The sequence below is a fragment of the Pelmatolapia mariae genome, linkage group LG13 (assembly GCF_036321145.2).
Source record: "Pelmatolapia mariae isolate MD_Pm_ZW linkage group LG13, Pm_UMD_F_2, whole genome shotgun sequence".
NCBI classification, from domain to species: Eukaryota; Metazoa; Chordata; class Actinopteri; order Cichliformes; family Cichlidae; genus Pelmatolapia; species Pelmatolapia mariae.
The window spans coordinates 21639236-21667187 of NC_086238.1; the positions used below are offsets into that span (position 1 = coordinate 21639236).

Sequence of the window (27952 nt, forward strand, 5' to 3'; positions counted from 1 at the left end):
GATTATAAAATTCTCACCTTTAATCGGTTCAAAAAGTTCACAACAAATGTAACACCTTGAGAAGGGAAATCTGCCATTAGAGATTGGATGCTTATTTGGATTTATACATTCTTCCTAATTAAACTCACTGGCAATTCATTTACTCTCTGGACAAAAAAAAAAGAAGCCTTTATTTGGACAAAACTCAAACAGTTACAAATGAAAAATGCAAAAATACAAAATTAAATGTAAACCCAGGTTTATTTCTCATTTTGCTCTAAAGGTAGTGTCTTGAAGCACTACTGCATGGTAAACAATCTAAATTAGTACAATTCAAAATCTCCAAAGCCATCTGAGTTAAACAGGAGTTGTTATAAAGATGCAACCAACCAAAGAGCCCATAAATACCTCCGCCACTTCCTTAAAACATCCCATTAATGAAGGCTCACAAATGAGCAACAATCCTCTTAGAGGAAAACAAAACGCTGATGTCGACTAGGCGACAGCACACACGCGCACACACCCACAACAAAAAGAAATAACAGAATAAGAGGAAAAAAATGTTCCCATGGTATTAAAGATGCTATACAATTGGGATGATATGCACATATTCGCTTTTGCTTTCCCTGAAAAAAAAACCTCACGCTGGCAGCAGCAGCAGCAGCTCAGTTTTTTGGGTGAAGCAGAAAGTCATGAGCAACAAGATGCTGCTGCACGAGCAGCGTCTCTCAGCCTTCATTCATTTTCCATTAGATTCACATTCTCCCACAATGCCGTGGGGCACCAAACAAGCGGTGCGTGCGCCTCTAAAAGACCACTTTCTGTCACACCACGGGTCTAGAAGCTTCTATGCCAACTCAACACATGGGCCGATTTTCACAACACCCCCGCCCACCCCTGCCCACACTGGGTGTAGAATAGATCTATATATAAACAAAGAGATGGGAAAGAGGGAAGAACTAGGAAACAGAACCAGGGAAGTGACGGAAACTGATCCAAAACAACATGGTTAACTTGTCCTAATCGTTATAACTTCATCATGCAGGTCTGAGAAGGGCCAGAGACCAACAGAACGTAAGCTAGATTAACAGTTTTGGAAAGTTATTACACAAAAAGTCTCCATAGAAAACGCAGATCATGTAAAAAGGACCACAGGGTGATGCGGTAATCATTTACAGAGTATTGGCATTATTTTGGTCAACAAACATCCAATGGGATGGCCCACGGCCTCCCACCACACTCAAGTGCCTCTCTTGGGTTTTGTTGCGTTTGCTGTGGTTAGGGTTAAGTTTGGAGTACTGTACAGTTAGACTGAGCAGACGCTCAGTCACACATCTCCTCTGGGATCTCGTGAGGATTCAGGATGCCGGGCACCGACATCTGGATCTTGTGTTTCTCCTCCTGGGCCTGTCGGAGTGACGCCTCCCTCTCCTCCAGGAAAAGGTCCGAGGTGTCCTCACCTGCAAACTCCTGAACAGCGACACAATCACAGAAAGCTGCTGTTAGCTACAAGGTTTGAAAGCCATGCTGCTTTTCTACCACAGCGACCGAGATCCTAATTTTTTACTGTTAGACTGCTCAATTAAATGCAACACTACTAAACCCCCATTTGGACAGGAGTGAGGGATCAAATACTCACTATGGGTGCTGGTAATTGAACTCACTCTTCCAAATGATGGGCTTTTATTTGTAACAGGGTTAGCATGCACATGCTTTTTAATAAAAAGTCATTTAAAAGCATGTATTAGGCTCATTTCCAGCATTTCTACATTTTTATATTCTTAGAGCTTTGCATGAGCAGTTCAGCTCACTTTTCCTTTCTTTGAGATAACTTCCTTCTGATTGGCTGCTGCTCACAAACAAAAGATCTGATTGGCTGATTGGTTGGGCTTCTTGGAATGCCCATCATTCAGATATTCCCTTTCATTTCTTTTCGCCCTCTTGGACAAAAAACAAACAAACAAACAAAAAAAAACCAACATGCTTGGCCTCAGCAATTGGTTTAACAGTATTTGATTTACTGACGTCATAATTACCACCTAAATGTCAACTTCAGTGCACAAAAATAAACAACAAAAAAATAATCATATAAATAATAACAATAATAATCAGACCAATCAGGACACATGACACAACACTGACTGTTTCCAACAGCACCCACAAACCTTCCATATAGTCATGGCCGCCTGACCATGAAGTGGCAGGAAAGTGTTATTTGTGGAAACAACAGCTAAGCAGTTAGCTATGTAGTCAGTGATAAGGAGAGACAAAGCTTCCATAGAGGGACAGGCTCCATGTGCTTCAGCTCAAATACACTACTGAGATACACTCAGTCTAACAACTTACACTTTGTGTACCTCCTCAACACAGAAAGGACTACTTAATACACCTCCAATCAAAGTTGCTACAGTCTGACGAGCTCACCTTTATCTGGACGAGGAAGTCCCTCAGATGCTCCTTGAAGGCAGGAATGTCCTGGTTTAAGCTGAACAGCCCTGTCACAAACACCTTCACCTGAGCACTGACAGACAAAACACACACACACGTAAGCATCGACTGAAAAACAGATTCACTCCAGCAGAGATTATATGCGTAATGTTCACACTCACTCCTGTAGGTGGGGGAAGGCAGTCTTAAGCAGGTTGGCCACATATTCCTGGATGAACACCTGGTTGTTGGTGGGGCTGGCGGGGTTCAGCGCTGCAGTGATCTTCCCCTCCTCCACCAGGTTGAACATGTAGGCCAGGATGGACGCGTGCATCGTCAGGCCTGCAGAACACACACACACACACACACACACACACACACACACACACACACACACACACACACACACACACACACACACACACACACACACACACACACACACAGAAAATGAATCCATCGTCTTTCCCTAATTCCCTCATCTTTGTAAAGCCACATTCAAATTGATTTAGTTCTCTGGGGGAGGTGTTAATATTACCTGGCCTGGTTTAGTGACTTTAATCCAGTTCAGATAATGAATGTGTCTTTTTAAAAATGTTTTTGATCCCATCACCAGGAAGATTCAACACTACAATCAACTCCTAAATAAATCAGTACTGAGTAATGTGTGATCTTTTAAGCAAGAAGTCACTTCCATTTTTCAAACTAGTGCCTTTAAAAGGTTGTACTGAACTACTACAGCCTTACTGTGATCTGAGCCAATGATTTTAACATAAACATGTTCATCTGACCTGCACAGCAGACGCCAACAGTTTTTGAAAGTATAAATATCATTTGGACGACTGCAGATTCAAACAACTGAACGGCATCAATTGTGTGTGAGCTCACCAGCAGTGTGCGATGTGTCAGTGACCACAGAGAAAATGTGCTGCAGGATATCGCAGAAATATGTCTGGTAGAAACTTTGAGCGGCTGCCTCCTCCTGGGCCACATTCTGCAGCAAGGTGTACAGAATCTGCAGACCTGAGCAGCAACAAGACACAAAACAACACAAAATTATAGTTGCACATCCTTCAAAGACCACAGCAGCTTATTGTTAAAAGCCGGGTTGCACAGTGATGTCGCTGTTCTGATGCACGTCTGTTTCAGTGTGAAAAGGATCACAGTGCACCTTCATGTCACGTTTCTGCCTGTGGATCCCACAGTGGGTTTTCCCATTATCAGTATTTAAGATGTTGTTGGTCAATAAGAGCATAAACATCTTAGTGTACTCATCTCTGTGCCCTTACCAGTGTCAGCCACATTCCTCATGGTGTGCTTAAAGGCCCAGATGATAGAGTCCAGCACTAGTTTAAACTGGGCTGGAGGGATGGCGAGGAATGCGGGAAAGCAGTGCGAGTTTACAGCTTGGAGCAGGTAGAAGAAGTGGGTCCTGTGCTCTGGATACTCCTCAAAGTTCTGGTACAAACATACAAACAGATGATGAAAAATTTAAATCTACAAGCCAAGTTATATCATAATCCTACACATGAAATAACGTATCAGCAGTCTAACTTAAATCTGGCCTCACACTGCTGCAGGTTTTTAGTTTCTGAGAGGCACCTGATGGGTCCCAGTTGTATTTTGGAGTGGAAACAGAGGCTCAGGTCAGAGTGAACAACAGCTGAAGCCGACTGAATTTTAAGATTTTCATTTTTTTCCTGCAGAACACAAGCACTTAACTGAAACTCTGTCAGATAGTGACTAAAACCAATGCAGTGCTGCAGTTAAATAGATTTTTTGTTTTCTATCAACAATGATGACGTGCATGAATGTAATTATCAGTCCAGTGATTTACACACTGGAGTGAAGGCCGCATGGTAGATTGCTTATCCCAATGCAAATGAAAGCTGCTGATTTGATGACTGAGGTGTTTACTCACTACTCTCAGTAATAAAAGAGCTGCTGATAACTACTAACAGTTGAACAGACAGCCGGCCACTTGATAAACAGAAAGACAAAGACTGCTGTCTCGGTCACGTGTGCAGGAAAGATTTAAAAACAAATATCCACATATGATGCGTCAGCGGCTCACTGGGTCGTACCTTGTTGATCATGTTTAGAGTGCACTCAAAGACGGCATCAAAGATCTGGGGTATCTCGCTGGTGATGTGCCCCCCCAGCTTGTTGACAATAGTTGCCATGGTGCTGAGGACTTCAGGCTCACGGGCGGCAGGGACATTGCGTTGGTAGTCAATGAGGACGGCATCCAGCAGGGGGGGAACAAAGTTCTCACCAACCTGAAACAACAACAACAACAAGAGGCGTCAGCAAAGAAAGCTTTGAGGGACGCACAAAAACCTGAGCAGACATGCTTTAAATAAAACTATGAAAGGTGACCAACTCCTCAGCACAGTGACAAACTGTGAATATTAAAGGGTTGTGCAGATGCAAACACAGAGGGGGGCAGAAAAGTCTGCCACAGGGGAACAAAATCTTTGTGTCTGATCTAAAAATACCAACTGGATTGTTCAAAAGCTGTTCCACAGTCAGCTGTTCCACTGGCTGCTACAGTAGGAGTAACTCAGGAGGACACAAGAGTGTAAATATATCACTTCTGATATCATCAGCATTTTTAGTACAGCAGCTTTCTTCCTTCATTCTTTGTCAATATAAAGCCCCAACTGGGTTTGTCTCCTTCAGCAGTGACATATGTGAGCGCCTTTCTCACCATCTGTGGGTCGTTTGATCGGCTGACCCAGCCTGAGATCAGCTTCAGAGTCTCCCGTTTCACTGTTCTCATACTCCGGATCAGTGGCTGCTTTGTCACCATCTCACCTGCAACACAGGCATTAGCAGAACATGCGACTTCTTAATGAGGATGGAAAAAAAAAAAGTATCACACATAGCAGCTGGGTCTAAATGTGTAGCTCTCACTAAACTTAATGTGCACTGCACACCTCTCAAATCTCAGCTTTTTGTGCCAATGAAACCCATCCCATGTTACATAACACATATCTGACACGTAGAATTACCTTAATTACTGTAATGCAAAAAAAAGAGAGAAAAGACTTTGTAGCTGACTAAGAGCCCACTTGGTTTGGTAGAGAACAGAAGTCTGCTAGAAAAATGGCTGGAATGAAGAAGTATGATATAATTACAGATCATTAAATATTATACTAGCGCTGCACCCATTTATCAGCTAAACACTGGCCCCTATTCTTCTCGATGACTGGTATCAGCAAATAAGATGTCAATTATCTGAAACAGTGGCTGATATTCATCTCATCTACCACATTGACTTAACCCTGATTGGAGTGTGATGAACACTATAAAAGTAAAATAAACAGTATAAACCTCTGAAAATCAACTCCGTTTGTGTGCTGCTTACAGAACAGCTATAACCTCACTGCTCTGACAGTAGCATGACAGTAAGCATGTTTACAACCATCTGTCTGCAGTGACCACCATGCAACTGTGACAGTCTGCTGCACGATGAAAACAAATGTGCCGGTCTTACCGTTTGTCTGAATGGCAGCAGAGATGTTCTCGCTGAGGCACTTGTACACGTTGAGCATGTCAAGGTAAATCCGTCCCAGCTGGATAACAAAGGGGTGTCCCACTGCCTTGCAGGCCCTGACGTTGGTCTTAAGAATGCTGCCCAGCTGTTTGACGGTTTCTGGGTCCTTCAAGATGTCCACGTTCTGATGGACAGAAGAGGAGCAGAAGAGCTATTAACAAACAGCTTGTGTGTCTCTGAAATGTGAATAAACGGTGATACACCATCTTACCTTGGTGGCCTGCTGGATGATACTGTCCCACACTTGATTGGGCAGCAGCATATATTTCTCTATCAGGTGCTCCTGAACAGCCTGGTCGGTCTGTGCCCCAATCATGTACCCTACTGCCTCATAAAATGTGTGCACCTGTACGTACACACACACACACACACACAAACAAACAAAACAGTCAGCACAGACACTCAACTGGGCAAATAAGAGACAGCTGTGCCTCTCTCTGATGGATTTCTGTGGGTAAGAACACTTAATGACCTGCTGAGGCTGAAGGTCACAGATGATCGTGTTAATGTTGTTGAGGATCTCATCGATGAAGGGCATCACCTCTCCCACCTGCACCTGGATAAAGTGGCGCCGACACTTCTGGGCAATCTTAATGAAGGTGTCGCACGCCATGTCCTGAACTCCATCATGGGTCTCTGTGAGGGCAGGACAGAAAAATAAAAATGCATTAGAGCTGTATCCATCTATTCATCCATCTGCCTGAAATAGATGCAAAGAGGGAGTTCAACAAATAAAAATACTCCAGCTCACCATGCATGAACTCAAAGAGCTTGTTCACAACAGTTTTGAGGAACTTCCAGTGGGCTCTAAGAAAACGAGGGTACTGGCCAACAATGTACATGATGTTAGAGGCGATGATGGCCTTGTTGTCTTTTCCTCGCTTCTGCTCACAGAGACCCAGCAGATCCTGAAGCAAACACCAAAGGATTCACTTAGGCTTAATGTTAAACCTTATGGGTGAGACAATAATTAATATGAGGCACAAGTATGAGTGAGGGACTGCTGTCACCTAAACCTAAATACACAGACACATCAATACCTTAATGACAGTAACAAGGAACCTCTTCTCATCCTCCTCGTGCATAGCCCCACTGATGGATCCAATGGCCCAGCACAGTGTGTTGAGGTTCTTCCAGGACCATTCAGTACCATTTACCTGGTTGTGAAGCTTCTCTGTCATTATGCGTTCTGTGTCCGCATAATCCAAGTGAGTCAGGTACACTGCAGGACAGTAGAGCAAATGTGTATCAGAGTACAGTACAGTTTCTGCTAAATTAAGAGTTAAAACTACAGAGACACAGTTCAGAACCAAGACAGAGACAGAGGGATAAAAACAACAAAAAAAGAAACAAACATATATGAGAAGAAATGGCAGAATGAATTTTCCCTAAAAAACACTGACGCCTGTGTGATGAGTGACACTGATCAAGCCAATTTAGTCAAATGTAAATTTATAGTCAGTCAGTTCTACAGTCAAAGCTAAAGCTTTCCCTACATCCATCCATTATTTAAACAGCTTATCCTTTTGCCAGTCTACGAGCTTCCAATCGATCTAACCTGCATTTCTTTGGATCTGTGGGGGAAAACCAGAGCACCCGGAGGAAATCCACGCAGACGCACAGAAAGGCCCCAGCCAGCCGGCAGTGCTAACCACTGAGCCACAGTGCCGCCCGATTCTCCTACAATATTTAAATATTACAGTGGTGCTGAGAACAACTCGCCTAACCTGTTGGAGGATGTGTCTGATCAGTAAATACAAATCCAGCTGCTTAATAATGATGAAGCCACTGGATGGATGCATTAATTAAGATCTATTCAAAAATATGACCTCTTGTGGTTATGATCAGTTAAACACTGCTTCTTAAGACAAGTGGCCTAGAAAAAAAAGACAGTTTAAAGCTTGATTTACAGTCCTGTGTTGAATCCCCGCAGAGCCTACGTCGCAGTAGCGTCGTCATCATTTGCATTTGTACTTGTGTGCTGCTGAGTTGCACTGGTCTGCTATCACCAGGGTAAACTGAGACAATCACATTCAGTTCAAGCTAATAGTATCATACCACTGCTACATCAAAATGCAAGAAAAAGAAAACCCCCCCAAAAAGAACTCAGAAGCAATCGAGCCTTTACACAGATTATTCGAGCTTTAAAACAAGCAACCAGCATGTACCTGCATTAGCAAAATCTTATTTTGCTAATCATTATACCACGTTTACACAGGATTTTACTAGCAAGCAGAGACACAACTGCTGCGGCGTAGATTATGCTGCAGATTTAACACAGTACTATAAATCAAGCTTAAGGATATAAAATATTAGAAGCTCTCATTAAGTCATACCAAGGGTCTCCCTCATATTCTTGTAGAGATTGATGGAATCTGTGTCCTTCATGAACTCCCTGACCACCTCCCCCTGATCATTCTCCACCACCAGGACCTCCTCTGGCTTGGCCATCCGACTTACCATCAGCAGACGCACCTGTTACACCAGATTAAAAAAAAAAAACCTGTCAGTAAGTACACACATCAAAACACCTGCCTTTCACACACACAGGAAAATATAGCTTAGCTTGTGTTCTCATAAATGTAAAAGGACGATACAAGTGGTTTGTCTCCCGGTTATAGTCACATTTCACACATATGGAATGTAAAATATCATCAAGTAGAAAAAAAAATGTTTGTATTACTTTAGTAGCTGCTGATTTTCAGTAACACTGTAACCAGCATCTCTTTTGGCAGCTCTGAAGCAGCCACCTGTCGCTGGCCTGAGCCAAGTCTTTCTAGTATGACTGCGAGCTGAGACGCTTCAGGTTCCACAAACTGGAAACACTTCAGCAACCTCTGTGTCATCTTCACTATAAACGTAAGACATGCTCCTTAAAGAAGAGTCTGCATTTATAAACTCAACTTCAATCATGGGGCTCTGCGATCATGTATGTGGTATGAATAAATACCATCTCAGGGCTCGCAAAATTTCAAAATCCCTGGTAGCCCTTCGGGCAGGGACTCTTCAGTTTTTGGTAGCCCAAAATAAATTTAAGTAGCCCGAATAAAAAAGGGAGCAATTTTTTTTATGTTTTGTTTCCTGTTTTGTTTCCGTTACAATATTATACTTTAATGTATAATATTGTAACGGAAACAAAACATTAATCAAAAAATTGTTGAAACACAAATTACAATATTGTATAAAAATTACAATCATCAACTCAAATACTTGGTTGTAATTGAACAGATATTTCTATGAACTTGTAAGAACTGTGTACAACAGGAATCAGTCTGTGTCAGATCCTGAATTTGAAATTTCCACTGGAGTCACGGGTAAGAGGCAAGTGGAACCAAGATCTAGGCCATTTGCTTTTTGAAGTTTGCAAAGACTGCTAAATTTTGCCAGTGGTAGTTCACTCTTTCCAACATAGTAGGCTGTTCTAAACAGATTTTTCAGGTTGATTTTTAGTATGTTATTTACAGACTGAGCAATAATCCATTTCTTGCATTTCTCATGGGTTCTAATGGGGGCCTTTCTTAAAATTACTGGTCCCAGTAACAAAGGCACTTGTCGACTCAGAAATCGAGGGAAACCAACAACACACCCGGCAGAACATTATGTTATTTACACGGGTGCACATAAGTGGTCCGCATGTGCGCATTCGCTGTCACAATAAAAGACGCGCACCAGATAAGAAGTTGCAACGCGCGTTTGCGTCCATATAAAAGGCACTGTTTTTGTCCGCTAGAGTGGGATTTTCATGGCACATTCTGCACCAAATCTCTGTGCATTCATCATTTGTTTAAAGCCAGCTCACCTCCTGCAACCACTTTTCCTAGAATACGCGCTTCTTTTGCGGTTCGGACTCCATCTGACATTTCTTTGGAGGTGGAGAAACACCAAAGTAATTGCTTAAAGGAGCTTCTTCGACATCTTTAAGAGTTCTAAACAAATGTCTGTCCTCCTCCAGAAAATCTTATGGACGCAAACACGCGTTGCAACTTCTTATCTTGTGCGCGTATTTTATTTTGACAGCGAATGCGCACCTGCGGACCACTTATGTGCACCCCTGGTTATTTAGCTTGTCATATTCCAGCCACAGAAATTCTTTTGTCCATGAAACCATAAAGCTGCACTTTCTTTTTGCCTTATAGTCTGATTTGTCATAACTTTTCTGTTTTGTGGTAAGCTTTTCTTTGGCTGTCACTTCTTCACCCTGACCGGTCTTATTTGGCTCAGCAGAACTAAAATATATATCCTGCTGCCTTTACACACGCACTCACATAACGCTCAGCGATTCTCTGCGCGATCAACCTCTCACATGTTTAAGCTTCCTGCGGGAGATTTCACTTGTCATGTTTGATAGTAAACTAACGATTGATAAGACGATGTCAGAGGAATTGGTGCGCAAATTATCGTCACTCACCAATCAGTACTGTCGCTCTCTATACACAGTTCGCGCGATTGCAAAGTGAAAGCAAAAAACAAGCGCAAATTCAAATGCGATTTCAATATGTCACATATAGGGCTGCTCGATTATGGCAAAAATGATAATCACGATTATTTTCACTGAAATTGAGATCTCGATTATTTGATGATATTTATTTAACAATAACAATGTATTGAATAATGGCTTTAAAGATTGTCAAAAATAGTATAAAATAGTGTGCAAATACTGATAACAGTGCAAATGTTTGCAATATAAAAAATAAAATGTAAACATCTATGTTTAGTGAACTTTGCCATGTCGCTCTGTGGTGCAGCTACGACACCAAAGTTTACACACTATGTCTACTTGATCCACGTCTGACTCCGCGAACCCATAATGTTTCCACACCACTGAAGGGTTTTTTTTACCTCTCTTTTCAACCAACGGCAGTCACTCTCCTCTCCAAATAACTTCTGCTTAGCTTTCCGAGCTTCCCTCTGTTAGCTCCTCTTAATTGTTGTGCCTTGTGTTTGAAACGCAGAGAGGTGCGCTCGATTTGCCACACAGAGCAGGGCGAGAGTAAAGCGCGAGGGAGGTGCTAATAATCGGCTCGGTCATTTTTAATGATCGTTGAAAGCCCAGATCGTAATTTAGATTAAGATTCGATTAATTGAGCAGCCCTAGTCACATATTGACAGTGGCTCACCGATGCCAATGACATATTTACCCAGCTACATTTCCGAAAGAATGCAAAAGCATTGACATATATTTTCCTTCCTATGATAGCCCGACGGGCAGGGCAGGGATAGATTCTGGTAGCCCGACTGGAAAAATCGCTAGCCCCGGGACGTCGGGCTAGCGATTTTGCGAGCCCTGCATCTTGTTCTATGCAGTACCTTGGAGAGAACGGGTAGATAGAGCTGTCTCCGTGGAGGCACGTCAAAGTGCTGGTTGCCAGACAGCAGAGGGGATGTGGATGTGGAAAAGGGACTCTCTCTGTAGAGCTCAGCGGCCAAGTGATTCCAATACTCCAGGCAGATTTTGAAGATCTCAGTCTCTTCCACCTCTGACACCAGCAGCATGTAGTGGAGGGCCTGAAGGAGAACCAGGGGAGTTGTAACGTAACGTGAACATGTTAGCTAATAATTACCATAATCTTCTCCTGTGTCCTCCTCCTATGTAGAGCAACAACAAAATACAGAATATCGTGCTTCCCTTACCTCCATTAATGTCTCTCTGAGGTTGAGCCTCTTCTCAATGAGTTGCCCGTGCTCTTTAAGGAAAGTACACAGGAACAGACTGAGGTTCTGGATGAAGTTTTGCTCGTCATCTTTCCCGTTGGCGTAGGCCAGCCGAATGTTGGTGTTCAGAGGCAGCATCTGAACAGATTAGAGTTAAAATTCATCTAAGAGTCTCAAACCGAGCAACGTGTCAGTGTAGCTTTGTCAGATGTCACCGGGTAACCCACCTGTTTGAGCTGACACATGGTCAGCGTGAAGAGGGTAACAAACTGCTCCTCGTACTGGCTGACACTCACGCCCGCAATTTCTGTCAGGCACTTCAACGTCACGTTACGAAACATCGGCACGTTCAAGAACTGTTTAAAATAAAAAATATATATATATTAAATATCCATTATCAATTGATTTTATGCACATCATCGAATATTTTAAATAATCACACAAATCTGCATCTTTGTGTGTTGTGTGGGTCTTTGCGGCCGCACCTTATACACCAATGTGCTGATCAGTTTGGTTTCAAAGATGTATCCCAGAGGAATCCAGTTGAGAAAACGCAGAAGTGTCTCCAGGGTGGCATGGACCAGGGGGGCATTCTGGGAATTCTCCTGAGGTGCACACAGCAACACAAAAATCAGCTGAAGAACAAACACTGGTGTGTAACCGATGATAAAAAAGAATGTACGATACAAGGAAAAAGATGAATGCATACCATAACAAACTGACACAGCTGGAATATCTGGGAGAATTCATTGCACATGCTGAAAGAAAACAAACAACATGTTAAACAGCATCTGACACTGATAATGAAAGGCAAATCTGAAAGTTTCATGTACAACCTGTGCCCTGAAACAATGTAAATAACCGTGGTTCGTTTCTTTTGATCACTTTATGTCTGTTCATGTTTGGTTTCAAACTAACACCGTTTAAAAGGTTTTGCTGCACTGACAGCAGCTAACAAGTTGCCACCTACTCAAGTAACACTGCCCTCTCTTCTCCCCCTCTCTCCGGTTCTACACTCGACCCGTCTCATGCAGCAGTTTTCACACATGAACTTTGGGCCAGTTCAGGAGAGTCTAGTTAATATTTCTCACATTTGTCCTTCCTCACATGTAGCACACAATGGGACATGGTTTGCTTCAGACACAGTTGCACCACTGGAAAAACACTGTAGTTTAGTGGAGGGTGCTGCCTAGACAGACTGTGTAGGAGGTACCACACACGATGCCCAACTGGCCAATAGTAAATGCACTAGGTGATGTTGGGTGACTTCCAGAAAAACTCAGGGAACCAGGCCATGTAAGAAAATGGCTACACTCTGACGTCTGGTGACAGCAGAACAGGGAAGTTTTGAGAAAATACATTAAAGGCTTTAAGATGGCATTAAAATAAAGTGAGTGCATATAAAGGAAGGAAATAAAAGATGGTTTTAATATTCTATCAATATCTTTTCCTTTGGCGTTTGTGTGTATCGTGTGACACGGTATTCCTGGGTAGCAGTGTATTAAGTGTTTAGTCAGATTTAGTGGTTTACAGCTTGTTTAGTTATACTAGACTTGGTAAATTCAACTGCAACGAGTCTAAACATAATAAGCCTCATTTGTCATTGAATGTAGTTCCAAACAGTCAGTCGGGATGACCTTCTTTAGTCATCTGAAGAGAAAAAAAACAAAACAAAATATCTAAAATCTAAAATGACTTCAGCCCCAGTGGACATATTTCGGATTCTTTGGATGAGGAAACAATAAAACATGAAGCTCCCAATCACACAAGCTTCATGTTTCAGGAACGGCCTCCCTGATCTGAACCTGAGCGGTGTTTTGTTATTGGACTTCTGTGCAAATCACAGTTTGGCCATAACAAACACCTTGTTCGAACATAAGAGTGTCCATAAGTGCATGTGGCACACGAGGTCACTGAGGCAGTTACACAACTCCTTGGTGGCATAGCCCCTGGTGTGGATGAGGTCTGCCCGGAGTTCCTGAAGGCTCTGGACGTTGTAGGGCTGTCCTGGCTGACATGCCTCTACAATGTTGCGTGGAGATCAGGGGCAGTACCCCTGGACTGGCAGACCAGGGTGGTGGTCCCCATTTTTAAGAAGGGGGACCGGAGGGTGTGTTCCAACTACAGGGGGAATCACACTCCTCAGCCTCCCTGGGAAAGTCTATGCCAGGGTGCTGGAAAGGAGAGTTCGTCTGCTAGTCGAACCTCAGATACAGGAGGAACAATGTGGTTTTCGTCCTGGTCGCAGAACACTGGACCAGCTCTTTATCCTCTCAAGGATACTTGAGGCGCATGGGAGTTTGCCCAACCAGTCTACATGTGTTTTGTGGACTTGGAGAAGGCATACCTCCTGTGGGAGGTACTACGGGAGTATGGGGTGTCTGGCCCATTGCTACGGGCCATTCGATCCCTATACAACCGTTGCAAGAGCTTGGTTCGCATTGCTGGCAATAAGTCAGACTCGTTCCTGGTGGGTGATGGGCTCCGCCAGGGGTGCCCTTTGTCACTGATTCTGTTCATAGTTTTTATGGACAGGATTTCTAGGCGCAGCCAAGTGGCGGAGGGCTTTCACTTCGGTGGCCTCAGAATCTCATCTCTGCTTTTCGCGGATGATATGGTTCTGTTGGCTTCATCGGGTGATGGCCTCCAGCTCGCACTGGAACGGTTCGCAGCCGAGTGTGATGCAGTGGGAATGAGGATCAGCACCTCCAAATCTGAGGCCATGGTTCTCAGCCGGAAAAGGGTGGAGTGCCCACTCCGGGTTGGGGATGAGTTCCTGCCCCAAGTGGAGGAGTTAAAGTATCTCGGGGTCTTGTTCGCGAGTGATGGGAGCCAGAGATCGACAGGCGGATTGGTGCTGTGGACGCTGCACCGGTCCGTCGTGGTGAAGAGAGAGCTGAGCGTAAAAGCAAAGCTCTCATTTACCAGTCGATCTACGTCCCTACCCTCACTTACGGCCACGAGCTGTGGGTAGTGACCGAAAGAACGAGATGGCGGATACAAGCGGCGGAAATGAGCTTCCTCCGAAGGGTGGCTGGCGTCTCCCTTAGAGATAGGGTGAGAAGTTCAGCCATTTGGGAGGGGCTCAGAGTAGAGCCGCTGCTCCTCCACATCGAAAGGAGCCAGCTGAGGTGGTTCGGATATCTGACAAGGATGCCTCCTGGGCGAGGTGTTCCGGGCATGTCCCAGTGGGAGGAGACCCGGGGCAGACCCAGAACACGCTGGAGGGATTATATCTCTCGGCTGACCTGGGAACGCCTTGGTGTTCCCCCGGATAAGCTAGAGGAGGTGGCTGGGGAGAGGGAGGTCTGGGCTTCTCTGCTCAAGCTGCAGCCTCCGCGACCCGGCCCCGGATAAAGCGGAAGAAGATGGATGGATGGATGGATGGCTATTAAACATCAACAACAGTCAACTGTGCTAAACAATCAACCCACATCTTTAGATATGAGGAATATTCATAAAAAAAAAAATCAATATGTTTATTTGATCTGTTTTTTTTTCCCACAGCAGAATTTTCAGGCAAGTACACAACTGCATATTAATAATATAAAAGAAACTGTATAACAACCTTATTGCCCTGACATTACTGATTGATAACATGGAGCCACATTTCATCTTAAAGTGAAATCCATTTTCAAATGCCAGCACAAAGACATCGTGTTTCATGAGCCTCTGAAATAATGTGGCAACACAAAGTTGCAGGACTGAATTCTTTAAAAAGTTGATTTGATTGATTTCGGTGTGAACCTTCTATAGAAAAGCTTTCCTATGCTAAGGTATGTTGGGGGTGATGATCAAAGACATTTTGGCATCCATGCTCTCAAAACTGACCTGTCTTTTAGGTGTTTGGCCTTGACCTGGGTCATTTGGCCACTAGAGAAGTCAAACACCTCCTCGCTGAGCAGCTTCAGAATGACCATGTTGTTCTGACAGAGGCTCTCGCTGGTACGACTCGCCCCCACAATGTCACTGATGAAGGTGGGCCAGTGCTTGGGCCACTCCTGCTTCAGGATCTGCAGACGTAGAGGACACAGACATGTTAGTGAGAGATGGCACACACTGAGAAGAATGTGTAATCTGAAGAAAAAACCGAGATCAAACTGCAACTCCCCATCAGTCTCAAGTCAAATACATTGCTTCTTTTACAAGCATCCCGTAATGAAGACAAAGCTGTTTTTGTTAAACTCCATACTTAATTGTCCATATTGAACATAACCATTTTAACCAGCCTCCTGACGATGAACGTGGAATCTGGAGCTCTTCGGCCCCTCCAGGCCAAAACAACGTTAGCTCAAATGACGTAAGCGGTGACTCATTCTCACTGGCATTAATGCAAAGTCACTTGTGAAGTCAGTGAACCAATCTCTGCCTCTCGCTCCTTCGCTCACACATACATCAAACGCAAAAACATGGGAAAAATGTCACGTTGCACATTTAGAAGCACTGAGGTCTAAGTTGTTGGTCTCATGGTCCTGATATTTCTACAACTCTGCATTTACAGATTTCAGTGCCTTGCTGAATTAAGGATGCTGCCATCAACAGCTCCATGATGATTTCCACTTTGCCAGTTTTTAACTAATTTGTATGTTTCCATACAGACACATACATCCATTTTTCTGCCACACTCTTCGAGATGATATCCTTTATTATCACAAGGTCACAGTCACTTTCTAAGCATCGTTTGCCTCGGCTGAGACATTCAAGTAGTACTGATGTCCCTTTTTAATGACACTGATGTTTTTTGAGCCAGATCTTCCAATTAAGAGTGACATCTTCAGGTTAAAAAGCACCACTGCAAAAGAGAAGCACTGAGGCAAAAACATAAGGTTCAAACCCAGCGTTTTTAGATTTACTGCTTCATATAACGACACCCAGAATTTTACCATTTAGGAGTCGATAATAGTCAATAATACACGCCCACTTGTTTATTAGACATTAACAAAGCACTGTGTCTTTGGTAGCAAGAACCACTTTGCTCATGGACCTGTAACATGGTCTCCAGTGAAAATTATGACATTTGCTGTGTTATCTTTACTGTATATACTGCTCTGAATCAGACTGTATAGTACATATCATAGTACTCTGTGACTCAGTGGCTCTACCATGCTCCAGGCAATGAGTACAATACACGTAGCTAGCTACAAGTGAATCTCTGCTCTGATGTACGCTACTGCTGTCAGAGTGAATAGCTTCTTGGAAACTGTTTGCTGACACTTTCTTTATCCCTCTCTACTATTCACCCACATGAACGCTGAGGGTTAACATCACAGTTATAAACACAATGAAGTGTTTCTCAGTGTTACTGAGGCTCTGTAAAGATAATACTGATAGATTTAAAAGAAAAGTAACGCACACTTTATTATTTACAGTGTAACCAATACTATATGTTTGATATAGTTAGGTATTTAACAGGTCTGAAATGAAAACAAAACCTGTGGCTGAAAGTGCACAATCAAATCCTTTGTTTTAACAATTCTTGGATTCTCTGATATTGTTTTGCAAATAGAAAACATTTACCACATGCAGCTCAGACACATCTAAGCGCACGCACGCACACAGACAATAGACAGGCCACATTTTTCATTCAGTAAACTAACAGTAACAACGCAAAATGAAGAGAAAACATCCCCCACAAAGGACTGAGTAGGTCCAAAAATGAACCCAAGCAACTCTTACCTGAACAAGGATCATGTTCAGCTTGCCAATGTACACCTTCTCTTTCTAAAAAGAAATAAAAAGAAGTAAGTCAAGGAACACGTTTCAGTTACACAACCATATCCTTTAAACACATCATGAAAAGGTAAGGTATAACAAGAGAAAATGCATGAACATGTTGATGTTTGACATTTTATATAAAATTAGTAAAGGCTGGGTTTCACCCACGAGATAAAGTCACAGGTGTTTGTAACAGAAATGTCGAGGCTGGTCATGTGTATTTGAAAGTAAACACCAAGAATTGAATTTATCCTACAATTATAACCTGCAGTAAAGTACGCTAGACACAAATAGTCATTTCTATAATGGAGAGTTATGGTTTTTAAAGCTCACTGAAATTATTCTTTTTGAGTGCTCTTTTGGAAAATCCCCTCACAAAACCTCCAGTCTGGTGTATCTGGTTGGTTTAATAACCTTAATAAACTTGATAAATATATCATGTTTTGTAGAGTTACATACTTGAGAATGATGCAAACACCTGAAACACGGCTGGAAAGTTGCTTGCTCAGCAGGAAGTTAAATACTAACTAGACATCAGTTTGTTGTAGGTGGCATCTGCACTCCTTCATTTTTATGTTGTCTTCTTCTCCTCAGCTAACCTCTTGTTAAAGCAAACAAGTATTTAACCGTGTTCACCGTCTGGCTCTTCTGACTTCACATTTAAAATCATTTAAGGAACATTTACAAAGCACAAATCCTTTCCATTAATCAAATCTAAAACAAAATTTTACATTTTCCCTGCAGTTACCTTTCAATTTACCCCCCTTTCTTGCTGTTTTTATAACAGCAATACAACCACCAAGAAAAATCAAGCTTCATTGGACTTAAAAACCTTAAAGCTAGGCCAGCATGTCATATTTTCACGTATCAATCTCTGTACTTATGAGAAAAACACTGCATTCTCCAGATGAACACCAGAAAAGCTTGCTGTCAGTTTAAGTTTAAAACATTTAACAACTCCAGCCTTTTAACTGCTTGAGTGCTCACAATGGCTGAAACAGTGAGAAAAGCTGCTGAAGTCACCATAGTTGTTCTGAATTACACAGCACTCTTAGCAGCTTAAGTCATGGCTGCCCTACTAACCTGCCTGTTTAAAGTGCTGCTGCAATAAAACATGGACACAAATAACGAGAGAGGGAACAAGAGGCTGTTTGTGCAAAATTTTTTTAACATTGACGAGGTTATAAATTGTTACCCTGACACCAAAACTGTGTTCTAGCTTTGTGTTTTTAAAGTGAATCTTCTAATATGTCTGACTTTTCCTTAAACCACAGGGAGGTTGTGTAAAATGTAAACTTTAATCATTTAAACCCTTTGCTGAACTGCAAATAATAAAAGAGCCATATTAAACACCGGCATGAGAAAGCCTGTTTATGATTTTTAATATATACCCATTTAAAATTTCCCAGTGACATGCTTCCAAAATCCTGAAAACGTGGACAAAACTCTTTACAAAAGAAACTCAAACAATCAAACAAAAATCTGGTGGAACTTCTTTGCTTTTAAGCTAATTTGTAACATTACTGAGTACAAAAAACGCACCGCAGGCAGGATCTCTCCAACTTTACGATGGGGAGGGTCTCACCACCTTGTTCTTGACTGAATGGGCAAATTGCCCAATTGTAAAGAACCTGGGAGCAATTAAAAGATTCACAGAATCCAGACAAATCTCTGCACATAAGAGATAAGACTCCAATGTTTAACAGCCATGGACTTTGGGTCCTCAGACAGCACTGCACTGCTGTAGAAATTACTATGAATACGGTTCATCAATGCATTCACAAATACAAATAAAATGTTATTTAAAGAAGAACAAAAAGCTCTTCTCCAGGCCTGAGCTCATTTAAGACAGACTGATGGGAAGTGGAAAACTATACTGCGATCTGAATCAAAATGGGAAATTGCTCGTGGACACATGGGCACATCCCAGACCTGTGACCCACTCAAAACATCTGGAGCATTATGGAAACAAAGATGTGACACAGGCAGTCCTGAACTACTGACTATTTGAAATCCAGTTACGAGAATGGGAAACCAAATTCTCCAACTCTTACAGGGTGTTTTTAACGGAAGAGGTGATGCAACAAAGTGGGAACTTTTTTTTTTTTGTTCCATCACGTACTATTACCCCAAGAATACAACCTATTTATAAAATATAAAGTTTACTCACCTCTACACTTGATGCATCAGATGAAGTCTTGATAATGAGCCCAACAACATACTTTTTTATACCTGGCAAATACACAGAGAATATCAGAAGATGTCCGTTAGCATGCACCAATAAAAATGCGTTCATCAGCACATCCTGACATGACGAGTTGCCTGGAGCACATTAGTCAGTAACCCTAACACAATCTGCGGGCTCATAACTAGCTGAATCTGCCAATCATATCCCACATTTGTACTGTAGAAAAAAAAAGGTGTGGTTCTCCATATACACACACTGTTGCAAAGCCAGTTTATAAACACGTGGACGTAAGCTGCAACTGCCACTGAACTTTCACAGGACAAAACCCTTTGGTCGGTTCAGTGGAAGTTCCATTTTCCCCCACGTGTTTTCACAGACATTCAAGATTGTCAAAGTGAGCAGAGCATCTTTAAAATGCGTTTTCAGCTCCCTCGCATTTCTCTCTAGACTGCAGCTGACTACGAAAATGTGTGTTTTGGTGTGGTGAGAGGAGCCGAAAACAAGGCAATACTCTGACACAAGGGGGGAAAAGACATACTTGCCAGTCGCCCTGCACTGGGTTTGCCACTTGAACAAAATTCAGGCATCTACGGTCAGAAGCAGGTAAGTCTTAGGTCAATGAAAAAATTAATTTTGAGCAAAATTATAGAAGAATGGAGGGAGGCAGAATCATCTGATTTGCACATGATTATCAAATTTATTTCATTATCACTGCTTTCTCCTCTGAAATTTTTTTCTAAATAAATTCTGTTCCACTGTGTTGAGACCTCTGCTATGTGCTAATGCTGATGTGTCCAATTGGCAATTAGGCAATAATTAAAGGCTGAACATTAAGAACCAATAGCCATATACTGATAACACTGCAACACTTTATATAGGTTCATACGCATATTTACCTTGTCAACAACTTCGTGTAATGTTTAAAATTATCAATAAACATTTTGAAAATATAACTGACAGCGATTACCCCACTCCATTAACCCATCCCTCATTCCTCCATGGGTACAATGTGGAAAAACTGGCTCAAAGCAACACACACAATCTGTCATTGATTTTAGAAACAACAACATATCCCATCAGAATAATGTAAGGCTAGACAGCAGTAACAACTTTGTTTCCTCTCAAAAAATTTCCCTCACAAAGCATTAAAAACAAAATAGTGCTGGGGTGTTTTCCTTGTTTCCTCTCTAAAACGACTGCTCAAATGCAGAATCCAACCTTTCTGAGTAGCCAGTTCGAGTCAGTCGAGCAGAAAACAAACCAGCATGCTTAGTGGGGGAATACTCCTCAACATGGCAACCGCACGTCACATTTACAAAGAAAAAAACTAAACAAAAACGAAACACACTAACACCATGGGAATAAATGTTTCAGGAATTTTTCCACAAAAGAAACTTTTACCTTCACACTGATTCCTGGGAAGAATCTTCCATCTGGTTTTGATAACCGTTTCCAGAATTTGGAGAGCATAGTACTGTAACACGCAAGGAAGAAGCAGCATTAGGACAAAGCTGTTATGACAGCATCCAACAATAAGAAGTGCCCACCTTTAATCCAAAAACAGTATGAAGTGGACCAGTCTGTAATAACTTGCATTTCTAAACTAGATTGCACTGAACCACATTTCATGCAGATTTTGTAGTGTGCAACACTTTCAACAGTAGTTTTTTTTTTAAAATATATATATATATTTGTACAAGCAGCATTATGCTGGAACACTGCAGAAGCCCTGCTGTTATTCTCAGCATCACACCAGACACAAAAAAAGGAAAAAAAAAAAAAAAAAAAAAAAGAGAGAAAAAGAAAGAAAAAAGGCAACCCATTAACCAGCTTTGTCACAGATTGCTTCAAAAGGGAGTCAAATGGCCTAGAAGACATAACAAGGTTTAAACGCTTCTCTCTAGGCTACATGGACCTTGTAGGGTTGGGCATCGAGAACTGTTTTTAAAGGACAATTTGTTCAAGTGCATAATTGCTACAGGTTTCTTTTGTCCCTTAAACTGATTGTGCTTTAAGACCCCTTAAAGCAAATTCTGAGCCCACTGTGCTTCAGTCTACATTAAAGGTGGAGCATGCATCATACAAGTACCCACCACAGGAGTCTGTGGGATGTTCTGAGGCAACTGGACAACTGTACAGGTTTCCACTGCAGAACTCATATTACCTTTCTGACTGCTGTTCTTTTCAGGGAGGAAAACCCGCTCTGGGGTCGATAGGACCGGATATCCTAAAAATACAACCAGCGTTTCTGCTGCCAACTAGCAAGAGCAACATTTTAGTTAGAGCCTGACCAAAAAATTAGATATTGGACAATAGCCTTCTTTTCCCCACCTCAGACACACAAAATATAAAAATCAAATTTATTTTTGCTCAGATCAGCTGGTTGTTGTGTTTGCCAACAGGGAGGCTGCAGAGCACCCACTGGTGGGCAAACTATGCAACATCACTCTTAACATGTTTGAAGGGTGTTTCTCTCACCTCATTTTCTTTTAGTTTTTACATTTTTATTCATCAAAGGATACTGACACATCGGAAAATGGGTCATATCAGCCAATCGCTACAGTGAAATAAAACAGAGGTTCAATATAAGCTCATACATACTGAGGAAGAATTTATGTATATATACTTTGTGGCTATTTTTCATACCTGTTAAAAGTATCACAACAATGCCAACGTTAACAACCATCAAACCTTGATAACTCCTCGATACTAACAGTCTGTGTAAACACTGTGTCTGTCTAGGTTGCTCACAATTCTACATAACCACTCTTTCAGTAAAGGCATGCCATTTTCTCAGGTTCACAACTCTGTCATTACTTGTATGAAGTCAATCTGTTTTTTTCTCTAGTTCCTGCAATTAAAAAAAGAAAAAAGGAACAAAACCCAAGCAACAAATAAGCAGTTTTAGCTGAAAATGCTGCCGATATCAAATATATACAAACACACATTTATTTTACACTTTTTGTAATACCAAAGGTTTGTCTCTGTTCCTATGAAAAATATAATTACAGCTCATGCAATAACTTGCCAGAACTACCTCATAACATTGGAACTCCTTCAGACTGACAATCCATCAAAATCAGTTGCATTTTTCAAACTGTATCTCGTGGATCAAATTTCACATTTCACTGATGCCTGAAGCAACATGTGGCCATCCAACAGAGACATACATGTTTTCCCTTATTTTAAAGCAGAGATTTTTTTTTGGACTGAAAGCCCTTTAAAATTGCAGTATTTTCAACATCTGAATTTTTTGTTATTTTCCCAGGGGCAGCATGTTCACAAAAAACTAAAGCCACATACCGCTATGAAATACAAAATTTTATCCCCTGTTTAGGTGTTCTTGCCTTTAAAGGTCGTTTCTTTATAATAACCAGAATTTAAGGAAGTGAAGCACCAACCTAGCTACAAAAAGATAAAAAAAATAAAATAACAACAGTATCATGTTGTCGATACCCAACCCTAAACTCTAGTCCATTTTCTTTACAATGCTTCATTTCTAACGTAAACTCAACTTTACCTGGTGTGTCATAAAGAACAGCAGGACCACCACAGATTACACTAATTTAAATCACTTACTTGTGAAGCATAAAGAAATAAAAATATAATTTGTTAATCCAGGTTAGTTTATGATCTGATGTTACTTCAACTGACTGTTTCAACTGTAGGGATCATCACTTGAGACCATGAGTCAATAAATTAAAAAAAAAGAAGAAGAAGAAGAAGAAAAAAAAAAATAGTAGTAAGAAATGACTTGTATTACAGGATGTTATTAAAGCAAGATTAACAGTGTGCTACAAACAATGGATGCTGGAAGATTAAAGGTGAAAGCTCCTTATAACAAGCTGACTGTACACCACTCGCAGGTGTCACCTGGAGCGCTGCATTAAATTCTGCCGTGTTTTATTTCACCTTTAATTACCGGACTACACAAACCACTGCGCAAGGTAAGAAGAGAGAAATTACAAGTAGGAAACTGCCAAATGCCTTGCAACATTTCAGCTCACAGAAGTGCATCTTAAGAAGAGGCCATGACTAGAGAACTCAGCTGTACCGTTTAAAAAAAGAAAAAAGAAAAAAAGGAAAAGCATGAGAGCGAGGTGGGAACAGTGCCATGATCCCTACAGTTGAAATTAAATCTTTTAAAGTGTCTCTTTACGATAGATCCTACTGACTGCAGCCTGCACCCACCCTCTGTCCAATGAAACAGATGCAATAAAAACGGATGAACAGAATTCAGTCAAAGGGAATTTAAAAAGGGTAGACCTTGTGGAGGCCTGCCGTCAAAGCCTAGCTGTGTCATGATGCACAGGATGACACACCCCTTCTCTTCCTATTACAAGCCATAAACATAATGGAACATTGTGATTAATATCAAAAAGTCACAACTTGAAATCATGACAATTTCAAATATAGCTACTGTAGTTAATTAAAAAAAACAAACAAACAAAAAAAAGGCAGACACCCAAAGTGCTTTGAAACTGGGCATTTTTCAAACTTATCACTGAAGATAGAATGCAGGATTCAAGAGGTGTTTACCTTGTTTCCCCAATTATCCCTATTTATTTGGCAAATTTATGAATTTTAAAGTGATATTGATACATCAAGAACTCAGATTAGTATTGAATGTCAGTATTAAAAGCAGTCTTACAAGCAAGCAAAAATAAATAAAATACAAATGAAAAACAAGTATCAACATTACTTTGAGGAAGTTGTGTATGATTTGCACTTCAATTAATTCATACCATGTAAATATTATTCTTTGATTATGGATATGTACTGGCTTTAACAGCACAATTCATCTGTAAATCTTTGACATCTGAATGGTTACAAAGTCAGACGTTTACCATTCACAACTGGTTGCTTAACTAGCAGTACCACCATGCAGAAGTAGCACAACATACACTTGCAAACAGATGTCCTAGAAAACACACAAGACCCAAATCTTTAAATAGTTACCAAGATTCATTCTGTTTTCTTAAATCAAAAAAACATACAACCACATAAGCAGAAATGCCAAATACACTTTACATCTATGTAAATGTTAATTATTAGCAGGATGCGTGTGGAAAGTTACTTTAACCATCTTTCATAACCCTTTATATTACCACACAAACAGGATTGGCATGCATGGAGTTTTACGATAGTTGTATTTAGAGAAGTACATTTTAATAATACAACAGTAAGATGACAGAAAGCCTCTATTGTTTGTCTGCTAGGTTCAGATCCAACAGAATTCAGAAGGACAGGGGTCCTGCATAGCTCAGCAGTTAGGGCATGAGACAAACACTGCAAGTGCATAAAGCTGCTTCCAACAAAAAGATCCACTACAAAGTATCTTTTATATAAATGAAAGCATGGTATAGGCTAACCACTGTGAGGTAGGGCGAAGCTTTTATGTTGTTTTGCGTGCTGGCTAAAAATACTTCTTCCTCAAAGTACATGTAAGTTTCCTTTCAGCAGCATTTTGCGGGTAAGAGTTAGCTTACTTTGGTGTTCATGTTCTGGGAGAACTCAAGGATGGTATCCACTCTCGTCCAGGCATCTGGGTGCTCTTTTAAGTGTGTCAACACTTCTTGTGCCATTCTTTGCTGTAAATCGATGAGGATAACACTTTAGAATTAACACTGAGGTGATATGAAAAGAACTGCAAGGAAAACGCAACAGTAAAGTCAACATTGTCTGTCTTACAAAAAGTCAATGTGTTACTCTCAGGTGAATGTAAAGTGGAACTTAAAAGAAGAAATTTACAAGCAGCTTCTTTCAGATATGGTGTAGAGAGAGAGAGAGAAATCGAGAGAGAGAGAGAAAAGGATAACATACCTGTGGTCCTACCCCATGATACAGACAGTTCACCACATTATCCAGCAGATTGATATCCAGTTTCTGGTTGAAGTCCAGCAGCTGCTGTGCTGCATGGTCTGCTAACATTGTCATAACTGCTGGCATAGAGCTCTGCAACAAGGACAGGGGGGCGGGGGTCATGAGTGCACAGAACGCATTTAACAGACAAAGTCATGTGAACTGTGTGTTTAGAAACCATTCTTAACAGCTGACCGTGTAACAAACATCTGCTAGACCAACCACTGAGCTGTCATTTTAAGATATTAGGCTCATGGTGTCACATGCCTGTCATGTTCAAAAAGTACAGGAAATCTCCTGGTTCCTTTGCTGGACTCAGTTTAGGAAACTTCAAACTGGCTGAAAATGCTGGACATAGTGCTCTGGTTTACACCAGGAGCCCAGGGACTCGAGCAGCAAAAGCCAAATTAACTCAATATCAATCTCAGTATAATTCCGAACCTTTTATTAGAGAAAGAGAGTTACAGCGCCACGTTATCTTTCAAAAAAAAAACAGGCCAGTATTGATCCGTAAACAGATGAGTGCACTATTCAGAAAGCCGAAGTCAATGACACTGCGCTTTTGCTTTAAACAAACAACTTAACAGCTGACTCAGACACAGTTACAAGCAGGCTTTTAATCCGTCCATGGTGCCTGCGTTGTTTCACTAACCAAGCACTCATTTCTACAACTGCATTAGTATCATTAAATGAGCCACGTGCCGCATATACTATCCGACGTCACGTTGTTTACGTCTGTAAAACACCGAGCACACCGCGAATGACTGGCAGCAACAGTTAAAAAACAACAAACGCATCTTACAACCACGTCTACCTAGTGGCACCACCCGCTAATTAACAAAAAAAAAAAAAGAGAGAGAGCACAAGCGCGTCTCCCGCACACATTAACCAGCCACTAGGATTCACCCCACACATGTGCTCCCTCACTGCTCACTCCAACCACTCCCACCGAGGATACCAGGGACGGAGGGCGCTCATACATAAATTTTACTCGCTGTGTCGTCACCGCTGTTTAGAGAAGTTAGCGCTTCTTGCTGCGACTCTACTCCAAAGACTAGAAACGGTTATGGGCCATTTTCCGGTACAGTACGGTAAAGTTAATACTGACGCCGTTTAGCACCTAGCAACATCAACTCGACATCCGCTCGCATCACGTACACGAGTGATGCTGCCTCGGTGGGAGAGGCACGGATTTAATCTCACGCTGTTTGGTGCTCGTCTGCAGCGTCGCACGTAACGTCAAAAGAGGTAGCCTGGTTATGCGTTTAGTTCGGTAAAGTTACAACACTTTCTCTGACAGCCAGCGTTAGCTTATTTTTAAGTGACAAATGCTAGCTAGCGGACAGTCGATGGCTATTTGGTTATCCCCACTGATGCCATTGCATTCTGAATTAGCATGTCGTTACATGAGCTTCAAGGCAAATTACAAGATAACACAGGTTAATGTGCACACAAAAATGCATTTTATTCTCTATAAAGGGTAAAGCCAAGACACGTTAATCACAGCATGGCAGGTTCGTACTTCACCCCAGTTACCTACCTAATATCCGAGGCTCTGACTGAAAAGAGTGGCGTTTGCCAAAAAAAAGCTACTAGGTACTTTGAGTACTTCAGAGTATCTGATGATTAGAAAAGATTTCCTATCTCTGCAGCGTTGACTATCTCCAGCTCCAGTAGTGAATGATGTCTGGCTGGTAAGAACCACTGATGTGGATTCCAAAACTACTATCACAGTAGACCTAACAATCTGTTACTCCGATACATTTTACGAAACTAAGTAAACCTTGATTCACTAATTTATTCTTTACTCTAATAATTTTCCAGCAGGGTGGTATAGAGGTTGTGTGCCTGCGCCTCCTCTCTTCTCTCCTCTCAAGCAACTAACTCGCAACCGGTTGAAACCGGTTCAGACTGGGAGATTCCATCTCGGTTTAGTTTTCAGCCGATGGCGCCGCGTAAAGTTTGGACTTAGGTTACGCCCAGGCCGCGCTGTGATTGGCTGTGTCTCTGGCGAAGACTTCCTACTTGGCGTCCCATTGAAGGATCGACCTGTCAGTTTATTTCAATTCGCACAAGCGCCCACGCGACTACTCCGCCCGGAGAGAAAAAGAGGGCAGACTCCCTTGCAGAATGGACTTCTACACGACTCCGTTTTACAGAATGGCGAATAACTTCTCGACCTGACTTTCGTGTCAAAACTGAGCTTTAACATAAACATTTCAATTATTTGAGCAATTACAAGAAATAACTGGAGCGCGAGCGTGCAGCACGCGGAGCAAAAGTAATGGCGTTTGATGTTTGTTATCCATTTAAGTCTCTCTGTGGAAGTTTTACTATTTTGAAGCCAAATATAGCCAGAAAGCAGAGTGCCTAGTTCATGCAGGTAGCCTGTTGTTTTGAATGATGTGATAAACCGCAACTACCATTCATTTTGCCTGTTGCTTGTAAGCTGGTAATTTTCCACCAGCCACGAGTGGGCGTGGTTACATGATCATGAACGCACGGGGTTAGAAAAACGACCTGGAGCAGAATATGTTTCCCCGAATGGGTAACGCTACCAAAGTGAACGG

General features: G+C 41.8%; 1 protein-coding gene across 2 annotated transcripts; it reads right to left on the reverse strand.

Annotated features, from left to right (window-relative positions):
- Positions 1–27315, reverse strand: xpo1b (exportin 1 (CRM1 homolog, yeast) b). 2 transcript variants are annotated; one of them, XM_063491230.1, is made up of 25 exons: positions 26923–27315; positions 25344–25475; positions 25010–25111; positions 20922–20994; positions 19503–19564; positions 17294–17338; positions 15449–15630; positions 12327–12375; positions 12103–12222; positions 11845–11973; positions 11597–11755; positions 11273–11470; positions 8302–8440; positions 7006–7187; positions 6717–6873; positions 6438–6601; positions 6177–6311; positions 5906–6089; positions 5117–5223; positions 4491–4685; positions 3696–3864; positions 3295–3429; positions 2589–2748; positions 2404–2500; positions 1–1449 (listed from the first exon to the last, which is right to left on the reverse strand). In XM_063491230.1, exons 2-25 carry the CDS (start codon positions 25467–25469, stop codon positions 1303–1305), a joined length of 3216 nt encoding a protein of 1071 aa, XP_063347300.1. In that variant the 5' UTR covers positions 25470–25475; positions 26923–27315; the 3' UTR covers positions 1–1302. The 2 variants fall into 2 exon arrangements, with proteins under 2 accessions (XP_063347300.1, XP_063347301.1); XM_063491231.1 differs by lacking the exons at positions 25344–25475; positions 26923–27315 and adding an exon at positions 20059–20107 and having other exon boundaries at positions 25010–25115.
- Between the last annotated feature and the right edge of the window lie 637 nt (positions 27316–27952).